Source organism: Oryx dammah, unplaced genomic scaffold (assembly GCF_014754425.2).
Source record: "Oryx dammah isolate SB20612 unplaced genomic scaffold, SCBI_Odam_1.1 HiC_scaffold_29, whole genome shotgun sequence".
NCBI lineage: Eukaryota > Metazoa > Chordata > Mammalia > Artiodactyla > Bovidae > Oryx > Oryx dammah.
The window spans coordinates 111045165-111063336 of NW_024070213.1; the positions used below are offsets into that span (position 1 = coordinate 111045165).

The 18172-nt window shown below is 37.4% G+C and overlaps 1 protein-coding gene across 7 annotated transcripts in view; it reads left to right on the top strand.

Annotated features, from left to right (window-relative positions):
• Nucleotides 1-18172, top strand: part of OSBPL8 (oxysterol binding protein like 8) — a 170607-nt gene that overhangs the window by 117178 nt on the left and 35257 nt on the right. For all 7 annotated transcript variants that reach the window (XM_040233855.1, XM_040233854.1, XM_040233851.1 and 4 more), the window contains 5 exons: nt 4261-4331; nt 12622-12699; nt 14454-14555; nt 15724-15927; nt 17302-17386. In XM_040233855.1, the coding sequence (XP_040089789.1) occupies nt 4261-4331; nt 12622-12699; nt 14454-14555; nt 15724-15927; nt 17302-17386 (540 nt within the window). The remainder of the gene's footprint in view (nt 1-4260; nt 4332-12621; nt 12700-14453; nt 14556-15723; nt 15928-17301; nt 17387-18172) is intronic.

The window sequence follows — 18172 nt, forward strand, 5'->3', positions numbered from 1 at the left end:
CTTTTTGAATTTCTAGTTATGTATCTACTCCAGGACGCTTGCCTGGAGAATCCCCAGAGATATCTGGCAGGCTACAGTACGTGGGGTCACAGAGAGTTGGCTGTGCCTGAGCAGCTCAGCACAGCACAGCACACAGCCACATGCGTAGCCACTCTCCAGGTCCCCAGAAAGTCTTCTCAGGCCCCAGCCCCCGGTCAGTCTCCTCCAGCAAAACTCCACCGATGTCCCAACCTCTGCCACCATAGGTTAGGTTTGCTACCTGCTGTTGTTTAGTCTGCTGAGTCATGTCCGACTCCTGTAACCCCATGGACTGTAGCCCGTCAGGCTCCTCTGCCCATGGTATTTTCCAGGTAAGAGTACTGGAGTGGGTTGCCATTTCCTTCTCCTCCTAGTTCCTGACCTTTATATAAATGGAATTATATTGTATGTGCTTTTCTGTTGTTGTTGTTGTTTTTGACTAGAGGTGGCTTTTTTCACTCAGTATTCTGTTTGTTGTTTTGTGGAGTGGTGATTGGTTCTTTTTCATTGATGTTTATCATTCCATTTTATGACTGTAGCATAAAGTATTCATTTATTCTACTATTAATAGTTGTTTGAGTTGGCTCCAGATTTTGCTATTATGAATAAAGCTGTTGTGAACATTTTGTACCTGTCTTTTAATGACTGTGTAACACGCTCATCTCTGTTTAGTACATCTAGGATCAGAATTGCTCTGTTTTAGAATATGAGTACTTTCAACTTAAGCGGATATTGTAAAATAGCTTTCCAAAGTGATTATGCCATTCCCATCAGTAGTGAATAGAGTTCCAGTTGTGCCATAGTCTTACCTGTATTTGGATGGTCCTCGTCCTTTTAATCTTAGCCATTTGGGTGGGGATGTAGGTTTCTATAATGGTAGCAGTGAGGAGGATAGCAGGAGAGAATTTACTGCCTGATATCATTAATGAGCAAACTTGGTAAAAGTCATGACCTGAAACTGTTCTGCATTTTACTGATAATGGTCAATAATGTATTGTGGGGTGTGTGCTATGCTCAGTCGCCTCAGTCATGTCTGACTCTTTGTGACCCGGTGGACTCTAGCCCACCAGCCCCCTCTATCCGTGGGATTCTCCAGGCAAGAACGCTGGAGTGGATTGTCATGCCTTCCTCCAGGGGATCTTGCTGACCCAAGGATCGAACCTGGATCTCTTACATCTCCTGCATTGCAGGTGGATTCTTTACTGCTGAGCCAGGGGGGAAACCCATGCATTTTATTGATAATGGTCAATAATGTATTGTAGGCTTCAGGATTTTATTTATAAATGTCACAATAAAAAAAATTAAGGAGTGATTTTAAAGTAATTTTAGATGCCCACACATGGAAAATAAATAAAACTCTAAGAAATATTTTGGCTGAGCCCTTTTTGGCTTCTAATAAATACAGTACTTTCATGACTGACATTTTAAGATAAATATTATTTTGCTCATTTTTAGGGAGCCATGTTTATCCAGTCTAAGGAAAAGTCCTTCACATGATGCGTTTTGCTTTGCTTACCTTGGAATTATCCTTGAAAGCATACTGTGCAATATGACACTACCTTCTTTTTTAAGGCTTTTGTACATTTTGGACTATAGTCGATAGGGTTGCAAAGAGTTGGACACAACTGAAGCGGCTTAGCATATATGCACGCATATGGTCATTGCATTTTATGGTAATCATCTGCTTATTTGCACTTAGCTGAAATTCAGAGTATTTGACCGGTCTTAGCCTTTTTTTTCATCTGCTATAATTTTAAGTAATGTTGAAGTCATCAGGGCCACCTTTTAGAATAATGATTTGCAAGTCTGAGGTATAGAAAATCTTTTAAAATGGTATTCATTTATTGGTCTGACATAATATACAACCTAGGTTTATGAGTGACCTATTCTTTTTGTTTTGGGGGGGATTTTTATTTAGTTTAGTCTTGTTTTTGTGTGTCCTTTTCCAATATTTGAAACTTTCTGCAAGACATATTTGAATGTTCAAAAAAGGTTTATTCAGATTTATAACTTTGTTTTCATTTCCTGTTCTGTTGTTAAAATAATATGTGACTACAGATACAGTGAAGTAGCCATTTTATTAGTCTAATAAATGCATTGATATAGATTTATCTGAAACCAAAACCACACTGGAAAAATTGAAGTTAGTCTTGTTCTTATGAAAATAAAGGAAGACATCATCTTTTTTCCATTCATAATTATATTTTTAGAAAATCTTTGTTCTTTTATATATATATTTAGAAGATCTTTGAAGTAATTAATGTTAATTCATTAGTATTAAGAATTGCCTATGTTTATTACTCTGAATAAATATTTTTAGAATTTTTAAGCTGAATTATATAACTTTGATTTGCTTTACACTAAAGTTTCAAATTCTGGTAAGTTTCATTTAAAATTCCATGTTAGATTTAATAAGATTTTTTTTTCCCCTCCTCAACTTTAAAATTACCTTATCTTGGCTCCTTACCAAAGATGGAAAAGGAAACAAAAAGATTTCTTTTTCATATTACAAAAAAAAATTGGCAAAATCATTGAATTAAGAAAATAGAATGGATTTATTTTAGCTAATATAAATCAAATACAGAATAAGTGGTCTCATTGATATGTTAGAAATGATTTTTAAATGCTTCAGGCACTGATACTGCTGGTAACTTTTTAAGCAATGCTCTATGAATGATTATGCATTATTATATAGGCTTTATTGGACTCAGTCAAATGGTTGTAGAGAAGAGTTAACGCTACTTGTCCACAAAAGCAGAAGAGCTTCATTAAAGTGGGCACTGCTGCAGTTAAGCCACACAGACCTCAGCATTAGCATTTCTCTGACTATGCCCATACAGCACTAACTCGTGAGCTGCTTTTGGCATCGTGCTGCATTGGCTTCCCTGGTGGCTAGGATGGTAAGGAATCTGCCTGCAGTGCAGGAGATCTGGGTTCAATACCTGGGTCAGGAAGGTCCCCTGGAGAAGGGAGTGGCAGCCCACTCCAGTATTGTTGCTGGGAGAATTCCATGAGGAGCCTGGCAGGCTCTATAGTCCATGGGGTCTCAACGAGTTGGACACCACTGAGTGACTAACACATATACATAGTGCTGTATTAATGTTGCATAATTGGAAAGATGTGTGCATATATCCCAATGCACTCATATTTATCCTTTTAGAATTTATATAACAGTAGTCCGTGCTAAAGCTGAAACTCCAGCACTTTGGCCACCTCATGCGAAGAGTTGACTCATTGGAAAAGACTCTGATGCTGGCAGGGATTGGGGGCAGGAGGAGAAGGGGATGACAGAGGATGAGATGGCTGGATGGCATCACTGACTCGATGGACGTGAGTCTGAGTGAACTCCGGGAGTTGGTGATGGACAGGGAGGCCTGGTGTGCTGCGATTCATGGGGTCGCAAAGAGTCAGACACGACTGAGCAACTGAACTGAACTGAGTCCATGCCAATGATAAGGGTCAATGTTAATTGAATATAGTGGAAGTGAAGTTGCTCAGTCGTGTCCGACTCTTTGCGACCCCATGGACTGTAGCCTACCAGGTTCCACCATCCATGGGATTTTCCAGGCAAGAATACTGGAGTGGGTTGCCAGTTCCTTCTCCAGGAGATCTTCCCAACCCAGGGAGTGAACCGGGTCTCCAACATTGTAGGCGGACGCTTTACCGTCTGAGGCACCAGGGAAGCCTATATCGAATATATACTGTGTGCAGATGCTATGCTGATTGCTTTCTAGGCATCCTCATTTAATTCTCACAGTAAGCACAGTATTAGATTTTTTTTTTTTAAGTCTGTCCCTCAATTCAGATTCATTTTCCTAGTCTTCTTTTATCACCAATTCTGGAGTTGTTTTCCAGTTTGACAAGAGTTATGAAAAGTATGTTGGGTTGGTTCTTTGTTAGAAAACAACTAACTGAAATAAACATTCTGTGAGCACTGAATTCATTCCAAGTGAATAGGCAGAAAAAAGAGGTATTTATCTTATGTTGATGGGTTCAGGGAAAGACACCAGTGCCTCTGTAAGCCTTGATTTATTCTAAAGAATTACTAGAGATGACCCCTAAGTAATCTTTAAACCCTAATAGTTTAAAGCTGTATGTTGAATCTAGGTTTCTTGCACTGATATACATCAAATATTGTATAATGTATATTTGAAACTTAATAACTTATGTATATTTGCTTTTTATTACCTGTATATGTTCAAATGTATATGTTCAATACTGAAATAATGACTGTTTTTAAAGGTTTTGAAAGAGGAAAGGAAGATGTTTCTCAAAATAAAGATGAATCTTCACTTTCTATGTCAAAGAGCAAGGTAAGCATATTGTCCTCAAGTATATGATCATAATATTTTTTTAATATTTAAGATGAGGGAACTAACATCAAAATCTTATCAGATTTTTACAGAATGTATTTATGTTGGTGTATCTAAACCAGGTAGTATTTATGAGAAAAGGAACATTCCCCTGGGGCTGGTTTAGATGCATGGTTATTCGGAAATATAGCCAATTGGTAACCAGGGTTCTCTCCTGAGTGATACTGTACTGGTATGTCTGCTGCAGCACACATCTCAGACTTAAGTCAGAGGCTTCTGTCTGGACAAACAGTCAGGGTTCTTTTTTTTTTTTAAGTTTTAAGTGTTTTGGGTTCATTCAAATGACTATCAAAAACATGTACATTTTAACAGTTAAAGACCAAGTATCTTTTACTATAGCAGCATGCAACTGAAAGACAGTTTCTTAGAATAAGATAGAGTTCCCTAAATTAGTAGTTTTCAAATTGGGTACTTGTATATATTCTTGGGCTTCCCTAGTAGCTCAGATAGTAAAGCATCTGACTGCAATGCAGGAGACCCAGGTTCGATCCCTGGGTTGGGAAGATCCCCTGGAGAAGGAAATGGCAACTCACTCCAGTAACCTTGCCTGGAAAATCCCATGGACAGAAGAGCCCGGCACTCTGTACAGTCCATGGGGTCACAAAGAGTCGGACACGACTGAGTGACTAACACATGTATTCTTAGGTCTGTTGAGAACTTTTTCTCTAAGAGTACTGTTCAAATTTGAGAAGTGCTGGAGGATGCATAGGCTTTCCTATGGGTTTGTAATTCACTAGATTTTCCATAATTTGTCAATGGATTTGACTTTTGACTTACTTCTGGTCAGGTTTAGTAGCAGAAAAAGCTTTTTTGTTTATGGAATCAAACTTCAATGATTGTAAGAAAATATGTTTCTTTAGCTACTGAATTCTCTGCTGTTCTTAGAATAGGCTTTGCTTATAAAACCGGACATTTTTTGTTCTATTCTTGAGAGTGGTTGAGGGAGAGGATTCCATGATACAAATTTTATTCACACTTAACTTTTCATTACATAAAAGTCCATCCTCTATTTAATATGGGTAAAAGTATATAAGGTGAGAGTTTAGTGTCATATTTTGTATGTATAAAATACAAAGAAATACATGAGAAATGCCTTAATCGTTTTATATAAGATGCATAATTAACAAGGAGATAGTTTACCTTGGTTCTGCCATGATTTGAAATGCAGTGAAATTTATGGAATTTTAAAAACCTATTTTCAAGCAGTTAATAAGAGCATTGGTGAATGTATGTTTAATTGGTATTCCTACTCAGAAGCCTATTATATCTACTACTGCGGGCAGGAATCCCTCAGAAGAAATGGAGTAGCCATCATGGTCAACAAAAGAGTCCGAAATACAGTACTTGGATGCAATCTCAAAAACGAAAGAATGATCTCTGTTCGTCTCCAAGGCAAACCATTCAATATCACAGTGATCCAAGTCTATGCCCCGACCAGTAATGCTGAAGAAGCTGAAGTTGAACAGTTTTATGAAGCCCTACAAGACATTTTAGAACTAACACCCAAAAAAGATATCCTTTTCATTATAGGGGACTGGAATGCAAAAGTAGGAAGTCAAGAAACACCTGGAGTAACAGGCAAATTTGGCCTTGGAATGCGGAATGAAGCAGGGCAAAGACTAATAGAGTTTTGCCAAGAAAATGCACTGGTCATAGCAAACACTCCCTTCCAACAACACAGGAGAAGACTCTACACATGGACATCACCAGATGGTCAACACCGAAATCAGATTGATCATATTCTATGCAGCCAAAGATGGAGAAGCTCTATACAGTCAACAAAAACAAGACCAGGAACTGTCTGTGGCTCAGATCATGAACTCCTTATTACCAAATTCAGACTTAAATTGAAGAAAGTAGGGAAAACCGCTAGACCATTCAGGTATGACCTAAATCAAATCCCTTATGATTATACAGTGGAAGTGAGAAATAGATTTAAGGGCCTAGATCTGATAGATAGAGTGCCTGATGAACTATGGAATGAGGTTCGTGACATTGTGCAAGAGACAGGGATCAAGACAATCCCCATGGAAAAGAAATGCAAACAAGCAAAATGGCTGTCTGGGGAGGCCTTACAAATAGCTGTGAAGAGAAGATAGGCGAAAAGCAAAGGAGAAAAGGAAAGATATAGTCATCTGAATGCAGAGTTCCAAAGAATAGCAAGAAGAGATAAGAAAGCCTTCTTCAGCGATCAATGCAAAGAAATAGAGGAAAACAACAGAATGGGAAAGACTAGAGATCTCTTCAAGAAAATTAGAGATACCAAGGGAACATTTCATGCAAAGATGGGCTCGATAAAGGACAGAAATGGTATGGACCTAACAGAAGCAGAAGATATTAAGAAGAGGTGGCAAGAATACATGGAAGAACTGTACAAAAAAGATCTTCACGACCCAGATAATCATGATGATGTGATCACTAATCTAGAACCAGACATCTTGGAATGTGAAGTCAAGTGGGCCTTAGAAAGCATCACTACAAACAAAGCTAGTGGAAGTGATGAAATTCCAATTGAGCTGTTTCAAATCCTGAAAGATGATGCTATGAAAGTGCTGTGCTCAATATGCCAGCAAATTTGGAAAACTCAGCAGTGGCCACAGGACTGGAAAAGGTCAGTTTTCATTCCAATTCCAAAGAAAGGCAATGCCAAAGAATGCTCAAACTACTGCACAATTGCACTCATCTCACATGCTAGTAAAGTCATGCTCAAAATTCTCCAAGCCAGGCTTCAGCAATACATGAACTGTAAACTCCCTGATGTTCAAGCTGGTTTTAGAAAGGGCAGAGGAACAAGAGATCAAATTGCCAACATCCGCTGGATCATCGAAAAAGCAAGAGAGTTCCAGAAAAACATCTATTTCTGCTTTATTGACTATGCCAAAGCCTTTGACTGTGTGGATCACAATAAACTGTGGAAAATTCTGAAAGAGATGGGAATACCAGACCACCTAACCTGCCTCTTGAGAAATCTGTATGCAGGTCAGGAAGCAACAGTTAGAACTGAACATGGAACAACAGACTGGTTCCAAATAGGAAAAGGAGTACATCAAAGCTGTATATTGTCACCCTGCTTATTTAACTTCTGTGCAGAGTACATCATGAGAAACACTGGGCTGGAAGAAACACAAGCTGGAATCAAGATTGCTGGGAGAAATATCAAGAACCTCAGATATGCAGATGACACCACCCTTATGGCAGAAAGTGAAGAGGAACTAAAAAGCCTCTTGATGAAAGTGAAAGAGGAGAGTGAAAAAGTTGGCTTAAAGCTCAACATTCAGAAAACGAAGATCATGGCCTCTGGTCCCATCACTTCATGGGAAATAGATGGGGAAACAGCGTCAGAGTTTATTTTGGGGGGCTCCAGAATGACTGCAGATGGTGACTGCAGCCATGAATTAAAAGACACTTACTCCTTGGAAGAAAAGTTATGACCAACCTAGATAGCATATTCAAAAGCAGAGACATTACTTTGCTGACTAAAGTCTGTCTAGTCAAGGCTATGGTTTTTCCTGTGGTCATGTATGGATGTGAGAGTTGGACTGTGAAGAAGGCGGAGTGCCGAAGAATGCTTTTGAACTGTGGTGCTGGAGAAGACTCTTGAGAGTCCCTTGGACTGCAAGGAGATCCAACCAGTCCATTCTGAAGGAGATCAACCCTGGGATTTCTTTGGAAGGAATGATGCTAAAGCTGAAACTCCAGTACTTTGGCCACCTCATGCAAAGAGTTGACTCCTTGGAAAAGACTCTGATGCTGGGAGGGATTGGGGTCAGGAGGAGAAGGGGATGACAGAGCATGAGATGACTGGATGGCATCACGGACTCGATGGATGTGAGTGTGAGTGAACTCTGGGAGATGGTGATGGACAGGGAGGCCGGGCGTGCTGCGATTCATAGGGTCGCAAAGAGTTGGACACGACTGAGCGACTGAATTGAACTGACTGAACTGAACTCAGAAGCCTAAATTCCATAGCTACCTGCCACAGCCTCCTAGTCTCTAAACAGAAGAATGGGGGAGGGGCAGAAGGCATCGGGAGGAAAGGGAGCCTGGAAAGGGAAGCAGTGCGGATTAATGAAAAACAAGGAAACTAGACTGCACCTCAAGTGTAACAGCACTGAATTGTATATGAACTTTAAGTAAAATTAGAAATTTGGTTCCTCAGTTGCACAAGCCACATCTGAATAACTCACTAGCCATATGTGGCTAGTGGCTGCCATATTTAACCATTCAGATATAGAATATTGTTGTTATTCAGAAAGTTCTACTGGACACCAAGCACTCGCTACTTTAAGGTTAAAAAAGTGAGTTTGAATCTTGATTCTCATACATTGCCTATGATTTCTTAGATGCTAATTACAATGATATTAATAACTAGTTTGTATTAAGAGCTTGATAAGTATCATTTTAACTCTCAACGATACTAGAAGACAGGTATTATTATTGGCCCCATTTTATAAATGAAGCTTAGAGAAGTTAGATAGCTCTCCAAGGGTCAAAGTGTTAGAGCTAGAATTCACAGTGGCTTCAGTTTTCTTCTCTGTACAAAGGAGATAAAATATAACTCACAGATTGTGATACTGTAAGTGCCTGACAAAGTACCTGGTTAATAATAGGTGTTTGAGAACTCATTTTCCTTCCTTTGAATAAAGAACTACAGTGAATGAATGGGCTTCTTGGTGTGGTAACTATTTAGTGTAAGTAAAATTGTACTCGTTCTGTTTTCCAAGAGCTGAATCTTATTGATTCTTAATCTCAGTTTATTCTGTTACCTTAAGAGATACAGTCACTAGCTTGTCCTTGAATAGTTTAACATATATTCTACTGTATTACTTTTTGGAAGAATCCTAAAATGTATGCATTTATATCAAGCCTTATTCTCATGGAATTATGAAGATTTTGTTCTTACCTAACTAACTTTGGAAAACAAAATCTTGTTATTCCATGATTGATCTGTATAACTGAGGCCATTAAATAATTTTAACCTTATACTTTTCTGAATTTGATGCAAAAAGTATCAATACTGTCATTTAGGTCATTGATTTTGTAGTTAAATGCTATTTCTTAAAAATACATAATTGAGACCAATAGGCACAACCCTTCTTTACCTCAGCCCCCACCATTTTAGAAATAAAAGCAGTTCCTGTTTCTTACGCATCCTGTAAATGAGTGAATTCAAGAAGGCAGTTAATCAGATCATCTCTTCCTTTTAGCATTTTTAAATTAATTTTTAATTGTCTGTCTCAATGAAAGGAATTGCCAGCATGAATAATATTTCTAGTGGGGTAAAAGGAATCCTATTACAAGGATAAGGAGTTTCTGAGCTCAGATCTCGTGACTTGATTCTCCAGTCCTCAGTCTCCTTGCCTGAAGGTTTGCTAAGTCATCTATCACTGGCTATAAAAAATATGCTTACTTGGACATTAAGAAAAACCTTTCCAAATCCAAAATATCTGATAGAATCATAGTAACATCATTATTGCTATTATTCTTATGTATACAGTATTTTAGTTTTCAAAGCAAGTCGAAAGTATTCTAGTTATGTTAATGTTCCATTTATCTGAAGATTATATTTTTGTCAACACTTGCAATCTAGGAGATAGTCACAAATCTGAAACACAATATATATCAAGTACTGTGTTAAACACATTGTGCACACTGCCTCATTACCCAAAGCAATGCTATGAGTTAGTAGGAATATCCTTATTTTATAAAAAAGGCAATTAAGACTGGAAGAGAATATCTTCCCATAGTCACACAGCCCATAAGGTGTCATCATTAAGACAGTGGTCAGTAAGGTTATCAAAGAAGGAAACTTAGTTTAATAAGATACTTCCAATAAAAACAGTTTATGATTCTTGATATTTAAAAGGTAACTTGTTGATTCCTGAGACTTAGTGTTACATTGAAAAGAATATAGAACTTGGTCACTGGATTTCTTTTCTCTCCCCCAGACTAGCTACCCTGTATGGCAGGATTTCCTGAAGTATGTGTACTGTAATTTAGCAAGCTCTTGGTGTAGCCATTTGGCCTCCTGGTCCCTTAGGTACCAGAATCATTTAGGAACCTCCAAGCCAGTCTTGTCATGTCTAGGGAAATAGATTTCCTGTTGTTCATAAAGATGAGTCTTAAATTTGAGTCTGAGGTTCTGTATGAATAGTTGTAAAAAGATGAGCAATAAATGTAGTGAGAGGGCTGAGAGCATGACACTGAGAATTGGGCACAGCAGAGTACACATCCCAGGTCACCTGCTTATGGCTCTGTGACTTTGGAAAGTTGGTCTTAGTTTCCTAATTAGCAGAAGAAGAAACTGCTACTGTCTCATAAGGTGGCTTTGAGGATTAAAAGAGGCAGAACCCATGAAGTATTTATTATACTACTTGGTAAAGAGTCAAACAACCGTTCATTTTCACTAACTTTTAAGTTAATACTATGGAAATTCTTTACTTAATAATATCTAAAAAGTACATTATAATACACATTTCCCTATTAAGCTGTGGGAAATAGGAACCATTATATTCCTCTGATAGTAGCTGTGTCATCTTTGAGTTTCCAGCAGCAGGGAGAGGACAGAGACCTGTTTGGCTTGATGACTTTTGTGAAATGGTTTTGATATCACAGTATATCTTGTCATCATGAAAGCAAGCCGTGTGATGTTTCAAGTGCAGTTCTCAAAGGAGTGACTTTAACAAAAATTTAATTAGGTTAATCCCACCTTCTACATTAAGTGTAGTTTGCACTTCCCTTCCAGTTCAGCCACTTATTTTACCATCAGCATAATAATTTGTATTTTGTACTAAATAGAAGAGGCATTTTTTAAGAGAGATGAACTGCAAATGCTAGTTTCATTTTGATAATTCCGAAGGTATTCATTGAGCCCTTGCTTTACTAAGTTACTTCAGTTGCGTCCAGCTCTTTGCAACGTTATGGCCCATAGCCTGCCAGGCTCCTCTGTCCATAGGATCCTCCAGACAAGAATACTGGAGTGGGTTGCCATGCCCTTCTCCAAGGGTTCTTCCTGATCCAGGGAACAAACCCAGGTCTCTTAAGTCTCCTGCATTAGCAAGTGGGTTCGTACCACTCGCGCCACCTGCAAAGCCCAAATTAGCCCAGGTGCTATCTGGCTGCAGTTGTTGAATAAACATAGTCCTGTGTTCGTGGTTCTTAAAATTGAGTGAGGGAGTTTATTTCCCAGTGTTCTTCCTCCTTGATCACATCTAGTGATATTATGCAGATCTGGCCATTTAAACACTTGAAAGCTACCATTTCAGTCAAGTCCCATATACTTTCTTGGCCCTAGGAGTAATGCTGTGAACTTGAAGTACCTTCTCCCATGTTTAACAATAGATAAAAATGAAATTCATAGGACAGTGAAGGAATACATTCACTTTTATTGTTCCAGTATTTATAGAAGCAGCTTTTAGCTTTATGTTCTTCTACTCTGGTAGAAGAAAGAAGTCTCCTTGAAAGAGGACTGGATTAACAGCACTAGGTTCTGATCCTGCTATTGATTGATTACTTAGAAAATCAATGTCCATGAGCCTCCCTTTCATGATTTGTAAAATGGAGATAAAACCACTTGTTATGCCTGTTTTTCAAGATTCTTACATGGATCAAATTGAAATATCAAGTATAAGCAAAATCAGGAAACAAGTTTGAGGCATTAATGTTTATCCTTTGAGGCACTGGATAGTTAGAAAGAAGTGCTGGGGATATTGTTTTTTAAACACTATACAAATTCGGGTATTTCAGTACTAGTTTCTAAAGATGTTTGTATCTACACCCTTTGGAGAAGGAGTAGTAACAGGGCAGTGTTTGCAGCAATTTGCTAGTTTTTTGGCTTTTAGAATATTTCAGTCTAAAAAATGACACTGCTTTGGATATGTTTGTCCTAAGAATTATTTTGTATAAAGTAACTATATTCTTTAGAAGTACTCTGAAAAACAGAATGCAGAGATTTTCAAATGATCTTGTTTAACCTTACATTGTACACTGATTTATTGACAGGTTTTTATTTTTGTGTTTCTGTGGCTTTAATGTGGATTAGTTTTCAAACCCAAGTACTGTATAAGAAAAATCAGTATTTGGAAATTGATATTTGCCTAAAATCACAGTAGTGAATGGGAAGAAGGTCACAAACATAATTTGAACATCAGTTTTATGTGCCATATGTATGTGGAGAATGAGTGACAGTTTTAATTATTATTTCTCTTTTCTTCCTGTTTGTGTGGTTTAGTCTGAATCTAAACTTTATAATGGCTCAGAGAAAGACAGTTCAGCTTCAAGCAAGCTTACAAAAAAGGAATCTCTCAAGGTTAGTTTCCACAGTTATTTTATAACTAATGTTACACTTTACCTGTGCTTTTGAAAGTGGGCTAGTAAGATAAAGAAGTATTTGTATTCCTAAAGGAAAAAAAAAAAGTTAATGTTTGTGTTTGCGTGGCATGCTGGAGTCAGCTGAAAGGGCTTTCTGATGACGTCCCAGTGCTACTCTGCCCTCCGTGGGATGGGGGCTGAGGACTGGATGTCTGCACAGGTGTGCCATGGAACACCTGGGGGGGCGCGCTCTGCCCTTTGAACTTAGCGTTTACTGGCTGCTAGGTCATGGGCTGCATTTGGTCCACAGGTAGATGCATTTTGTCTGACCTACACAGTGTTTTAAACATTTGAGCCAACAATTACAGGTCCAGGTCTCTAGCTTCCCTTAAGAAATGGGTAACACTGGACGTGCCTTCCAGAATGGCCACAGACCCTGGAGCTAAGGAGCGCATGCTTTCTGATTGACTCTTGATTCCCTTACAGTCTGTTTTGCCACCCCTCCTCTTTTCCATATCTGATCCCATATGTATTTACATTTATAATCATATATTAAATCTGTTAATTCATTTATGCACATTAAAAAGACCAAAGTCTAAATTTTTTTTTTACTGTGTAATTGTTAAAATTTTGTTGTATGTATGTAGTATCTTTACCATTAAGTGCAACTAGGAAAATTTTGTGTTTTACTTTAGGAAAAATCACTGATAGGTTATCTTCTATTCATAAGCAACGCAAAGTAATAAATAATAAGACTGCTCCACTGCTGCTTTCCCAGATTATCTCAGAAGTGACTTAGGAAGGGTAAAACTTTGATAATTTGAATGTATTGATTTCACTGTTGTGGTTTCTTAATTATTTATTTATATCTTAAGTATTAGTGTCAGGAAAGAGAGCAAGATGGCCAATCCTAAATAGTTATAGCATTGTTTGTGGTATGAGAAACTGACAACGGAGAAGATTACCATCAGCAAGAGAGTATATTAAGAAAAATGATAGCAGCAGTAGAGCCTGGGGGTTCAGACATGTCTTGTAGAGCCAGTCTGCTTCAGTTTGCATTCTGCTTCCACGACTTAGCGATGTGACACTGAGCAGTTTGCTCTCTGGGTATCAAGTTTTCTCATCTAGGGAATAAGGAGAATTATAGTCCTACTTCCCAAGGTTATTGTAAGTATTAAATGCGGTAATACATGTAAAGTGGTTACAGTAGGGTCAGGGACACAGAAGGTGTCCAGTAAATGTTACCTCTTACTGTTTTATTCATAGGAAGACTCCTCTGTAGCAGTTAAAAGAATGAGGTAGGCAAGGAATGGAAATAGAGTTGAAATATTCCAAGAAATATTGGAGAACCTTTTTTTATGTCTTAGAAAAAGCAAAAGCAAACACAAAAGCTATGTATTTGAAAAGACCTGAGTGTATAGTGTTTCCTGAACATTATAGTGTTTTCCTGTAGGTTGACAGTGATCAATTCTGGGATCAGAATAGGAGAGGGTATATTAAAAATGGTTTTTAGCTTTTGTTGTTTGAAATTTTTGCCAAGAGTTCATATTCATGTATTGTGTAACTTTAAAAGGGTAAAATTCTTTAAAAAAAAAAAAAAAGCTCTTCTGTCCTAAGATGCTAGAATTCTAAAAGAAGTTTAAAATTTTATTTTACAGTGTAAAATTTTTACATTCCATAAAGTTTAAAAATTGAAAAGAAATTGCCTGTTTCTAATGAATTTTTTATTTTTCTATGATTTCTGTAAAATAGGTACAAAAGAAAAATTACCGAGAAGAAAAGAAAAGAGCCACAAAGGAGTTACTCAGTACAATCACAGATCCTTCTGTTATTGTTATGGCTGACTGGTTGAAGGTCAGTTTGTATTGTCTTGAATTCAGATTGCTGGACATTTACCAACTGGCATAGGAAAGCCCGGAGTGCACCTGCCTAAAGCCTGTGAGACAAAAAAAACTCTAGGGTGATTGTTTTCACTGACGAAGAAGCCATTAATTGTATCCCAGAAGGTCTGTGTTCCGATCTTAAGGGAGAGCAGGAACCTGAATGTTGGCTCTCTTGACTGTAACATCAAATATGGATAGCAGTGCTTTTTAAAAAGCTTTGTGATGATTTATGTGACAGGACATAGTCTAATCAATGTGAAGTGAAGAAATACTCTGTGTGCTGTTCAAATTCTCATTTAGTATGATTGTAGACTTGGTGTATATGCATTTTGGTGAAGATAGGAGACAAAGTTAGTATAAAAGTTGTCATTGGAAAAGCTTCAATTTTCCAAAAAACATACATATTACTATTTCCATGTCTTATTCTTTTAGCCTCTGGTTATTCCTACTTATTTTCATTTCCATTTCTATCATCCTAGTCACTCTATTCTCTGTATCACTATTATTTGTAGGATATTTGGTAGGAATTTTTTAGACTAATGCTAACTTTGAGAATGATCTTGTAAGACCCTGACTCCCAGAAAGTTTCAATACCCTGCTTTCACCTAAAAATCACCCCAGCCCTGAAAAGCTTTTCTCTTTCCCCAAGGGTAGGTACAGCCTTCAAACTAAAATCTTTGTGAGATCTATCATGGAAGTCCTCTTACTGAAATGGGAGTCTAGTGGTATTTCCTTGACAGTTCAAGTGTACTGAGGTCTTCTTGCATGCTATTCTGAAAACACCTTTGGACTTACATTGGCTCTACTTACTAAGTCTTTAAGCTCCAGATCTTGGTACTAGGAAAGTATATTTTAATGGCCCCTGACCTGGCCAGGAAAGTTAGGATTCTTTTGAAAATGTTGATGTGATGCAGTCTCCCACTAGAATTTAAGTTCCTTGGAAGTAGCAGTCATGCTGTTTTCACATTTATTTGTAATGCTAGCTAATTAGTAGCTTAACGAATATGCATCTAGTGAATTTAAAGTGTACATTGTTTGAAAATTTTAGATTAAAACACCCTATTTGCCTCTCTTCATTTAGTACCTTGTGAAGCAAAAAACAGACCTTTATTTCTTAAAATAAACTTATCTTTTTGTAGATTCGTGGTACCCTAAAGAGCTGGACCAAATTGTGGTGTGTGTTGAAACCCGGTGTGCTGCTGATCTATAAAACCCAGAAAAATGGTCAGTGGGTAGGAACAGTCCTTCTGAATGCCTGCGAGATCATTGAACGTCCATCAAAAAAGGATGGCTTTTGTTTTAAACTTTTCCATCCTCTGGAGCAGTCTATTTGGGCAGTGAAGGTAAGTAAGCACTTGTTACACAGGCAAAAAGTAAGGATGACGATCTGTGAGTAGAACTGAGCTACCTCAGTGAGTGACTGACGAGCGGTTGCTGTCCTCTGCCAGAGCTTTGCTTCTGCCCACAGCCACATTGTTCCTCCTCCTATCTCTGCCCATAGTGAAATGTGCACCAAAGTGCTTAGTTCATTTTACCTCTAAGATCAAACTTAAAAGTTTCTCCAGAAAATGTTTCTCAAATTTATGTTGTGCCCTATTCTCTCTTGTCTGTGGGGATTGTTTGTACTATTTTTTTTTAGTTTGCAATTACTAGCTTTGCTTTGTAATACTGTATCTGGTTTACTGTGACTGTTTTTCTCTTGATCAATTTGTCAGACTCCCTAAAACAGAAGCTGCCTTTTCTTTTGGTGGTCTTTCCTGTAGGGATGTAAACTTGTGACTGGAAGCCTGTAACCAGAAGGGGTCTTATTTACTCTTGAGAGGCAGCTTTCCTGGAAGATGGAGCTCTAATGCTTTTATAACTAAAAAGCATGACTGTGGTCACTCCTATGAACAGGAACAGAATAATGTTTGTAAATGTCTACTTTGTGTCAGGGACTCTTTTCAGATAGTATATGGAATCTTTTTTTAAATTCTCCTACCTGTAAGGAGGATACAAATTTCTCCTATTACCCAGATAAAGCTATTGAGGCCTAAAGAAGTTACTTAAGTAGTTTTTCTAGTATGGAGTCATACTAGATTGAAACCCAGGCAATTTGACTCATGGGCCTACCCTATAGTGGTTCTAGGAACTGGACCGTAAATTATAAAGCCATTTGAAAACACCCAGGGGATACTGTAGGATTTGTTGAAATCATATTGATTTGTTCCTACTTTTTTCATTTTGAATGTTCCTCCTTACTTCCTGAGGTGTATGCTTCTTAAAATCCGTTTTATTCTTTGACAACTTAAAAAATTATTTTTCCCCGGACCTAGTAAAAGCTCATTTCTCTTATATTTTCAGCTGTTTCTTTAGGCTTCCAGAAATTTAGTATTTCTTAGCTAGTAGTTTTTGTAGTGTGGAAATTCTCCATTAAATTAAAATTTGGTCTAGTATGTTAAATTTTAGGCTTTTTAAAAATATGTAAACCACCTGCAGAGATAATATTAAGTGTTAACTATGAATTCAGTTTTCTGGTGAGGAAGTTAAGTTTGGTGGAAGAGGAAAGCTTTCCTGACTGCTTGACATTTGCTCTCAAGAAGCATGAAATTAACGCTTGCTTGCTTTTAAAAATTATAATCTATGCCTTACTTAGTTTATTACAGGTAATAATGAATAATATAAAGTTGAAATCTCATAATACTATACACCATTTAATTGTTATTTTGCTTTTTAAGGGTCCAAAAGGTGAAGCAGTTGGATCAATAACTCAGCCCTTACCTAGCAGTTATTTGATCATCCGAGCCACTTCAGAGTCAGATGGTAAATAGAAATAATGGATTGGATTTCTGTCCTCATTTTTTTAAATTTATTATTATTATTATTATTATTATTTTTAATTTTATTTTTACTTTATTTTACTTTACAGTACTGTATTGGTTTCGCCATACATTGACATGAATCCACCACGGGTGTATACAAACTCCCAATCCTGAATCCCCCTCCCACCTCCCACCCCATATCATCTCTCTGGATCATCCCCATGCACCAGCCCCAAGCATCCTGTATCCTGTATTGAACATAGACTGGCACTTCGTTTCTTACATGATAGTATACATGTTTCAAAGCCATTCTCCCATCTATCCTCATTTTTAAGGGTTTATTTCATATATGACTGTGTTTTCCTTTGGGAAATTTGTCTTTAGTATGGAATTTCAGTAAAGGTATTATAATCATAAATTATTTAGAACACTAAATATTTATATCATCAACTTGGTTGACAAACAGGGAAATCTGATAGAAAGGAAGCATTGTATAATTGAGTGATTAATTAGCAGCCTGGAGTTTCCACTTCATCTTTCATGACATATCAACACTCTCTTGGCTTGGTTAGTGTTCTCTGTGGTAATTCATTGTTTTGTCATTTTAGAAGTACATTTAATACTATTTATATTTTATCATTAAATATTAACATGAGACACCACGTACATTATTTTTCTTTACATAAGACATTCAAATGCGAGCTTCTCTTATGTATTTTATTACTTAATATTTACTTCCTGAGACAAACATAGGGAGGGTATAACTTATATGAGAGCAAGGCATCTT